General features: G+C 38.9%; 1 protein-coding gene across 1 annotated transcript in view; it reads right to left on the reverse strand.

Annotated features, from left to right (window-relative positions):
- Positions 1-2,306, reverse strand: part of poc1a (POC1 centriolar protein A) — a gene marked incomplete in the record, with an annotated part of 36,118 nt that overhangs the window by 1,922 nt on the left and 31,890 nt on the right. Inside the window, 1 exon segment of the mRNA XM_035661174.1 lies at positions 1-195. Coding sequence (XP_035517067.1) covers positions 85-195 — 111 coding nt within the window.

Consider the following 2,306-nt stretch of genomic DNA (forward strand, 5'->3'; position numbering starts at 1 on the left):
ACTGTACATGTGTTTCCGTTAATGGTGCTGATTGACCTCACATCGCTCACACCCCAGCTAAACCTCTCTCTGATGCCGCCATCTTTAGGCCTCCTCTCGTCCCTGAAGATGTAGACCGATCTCCATCTGGTTCTCCAAACACTCTTTGAGCTTGTCCTCTGTCAGCGTCAGCCGCTGCTCCAAGATCGAAACCGTCTGGATGGAGGCAGAGAGAGGAGAGGAGCAAGACAAAGAAAGAAAGAAAGAAAGAAGGGGGGGAAGGAAGGAGATGGATAAGACAGAAAGAGCATGTTAGAAAGGGCTGTACAGCATCAGCCTGACAGTAATGACTATATAATGGCTGTGTTTGTGTGTGTGTGAAAGAGCCAGTTTGTGTGTGTTTGAGACAGAGTTCGTTGGCTGATTATCGTAGAGAGATCTGCTGCCTGAGCTGAAAACACCAGAGTTTCTGTGTCTGGCACGCACTCTCTCTTGTTCTCCCTCTCACACAGTTGCATAAACACACTTACGCACACAGAGAATACAAGAAAGTCGCTATCCGAAACAGGATGGGCATGTGTGGGTAGTGAGATCACAGTGCGACATACTTTTCTCCTCTCAGCATCCTCCAAACAGTGAGAGTATTTGTTGTATGTTTGTGCTTGTACATTTGAGCACTGTGTCGTCTGAGATTGTTTGTCAGAGGAGCCTCCAGGTGTAATTTCCTGGGGTGTCGGCATCTAAATGAACAGATATCCGTGGAGAGTGCCGGCGTTTTATTGTGTCTGAGCTTCAGCAGCCACATTAAGGCAATAACTGCATCAGCCTTTTAAGAAATAGAGAATTAATGGCCCGGACCAGCCAGTAGAACTGAGCACAGTACTACGATTATTAAATCATTATATTGATCATTTTGATAAAATTGAGAAATAAATGTGCAAATCACTGTTTATTTTACATAACCAAGAGCTGATAACAACCTCTAGATGACAAATGCACTTCGAGATCTAAATTAAAAACAATTTTTTGGTGCCTTTGATTTATTTCCTCTAATGCACTTTTATTTCCTCAATCTGTATTAGTCTATTAACTTAATTATCTATTATGATTTGTCTGTTTACATTATTTCTTTTATTTCATTTTGCCATACATTTGTTGATTGAATTTGTCTCTCTCTTTTTACATGTAAGGCACTTCAAATATAAAAGTGCTATAACGACTTGCAATTATAACTATAGACAGGGGCTTGATTGGTATTGGTTTTTTGCTCTTTTATTATAATCTAATCATTTAATAAATCTGCAAGGGGACTTGGAAGTAAAACATGAATGAGAGTTGTGCTAGGGTTTGCAGGGGAAAAAGTGATAAAACAAGGGAAATTATATTTTTAAAAACTTGTTCTGCAAAAAACTATTTGAATGACAGGAATTTGAATGAATCTTCTTCTGGAAAGTGGCGAAAGTTTCCTCTGAATCACTGACATAATTGTTTACTGAACTAATGTTGCCTGGTGACAAACACAGTCCCAGCTAGTAAGCGGTTTTGGGTACTAGTGCTTGGCAACAAACATTTGGCTCAGGGCAGGAACAATCATACAGTAAACATGTCATCCACAGACAGATGAGGCTCTCCAGATTTGGGCCAGTGAGTGAAAGATACGTCAACATGTTCTGACCTGTAATTCTATGTCGCTCCTTGTGCCAGCGACTGTAATTTTGAAATTGCTAGAAAGCAGCACAGAGATGAGTAATTTATCAAAATATAACCAGCTGTGTATGAGAGATTGTATTTGATGGATAAAGAAAACCAAACCAATTTAGTTGACCTTAAAACTGTTTAAAACTGTACAGTGGGTAACTTAAAACTATAATATGATAAGCACTACAAATACAGGGTCTAAATAAAGATCTACATGGTAGACTTTCTCCTTATCTCACTTTATACAATCAGGGCAACGCTTTTAACGATGTCATTAATTGCAGAAGTTCTTAATAGAGAGTAAGTCATTGGATTTTTAAAGACTACTTGATTAGTTGATTAAATGAAAGAAATGTATCTAATTATTTCTTCAGTATCATTCTTATCCACAGATTAACCCCATACTGTAGAACAGGGGTGTCAAACTCTGGCCCGTTGTAATTATATTTGGCCCGTGAGACAATACCAAATGACTACAAGAGCTGGCCCCCAGTATTATACTGTACAGCGCATTAATACGATAATGTAAAAAGAGTTGCTTTCCTTTTCAATGTAAAGCAATTCGTTTGTTCATATTAAAAGGTTATCTTGTTCATCTTGCCGCGCTTTGTTCAGGTTAACCCACTGTG

The sequence above is a fragment of the Morone saxatilis genome, unplaced genomic scaffold, assembly GCF_004916995.1.
Source record: "Morone saxatilis isolate NCDOM2014 unplaced genomic scaffold, NCSU_SB_2.0 Contig18, whole genome shotgun sequence".
Classification (NCBI taxonomy): domain Eukaryota; kingdom Metazoa; phylum Chordata; class Actinopteri; family Moronidae; genus Morone; species Morone saxatilis.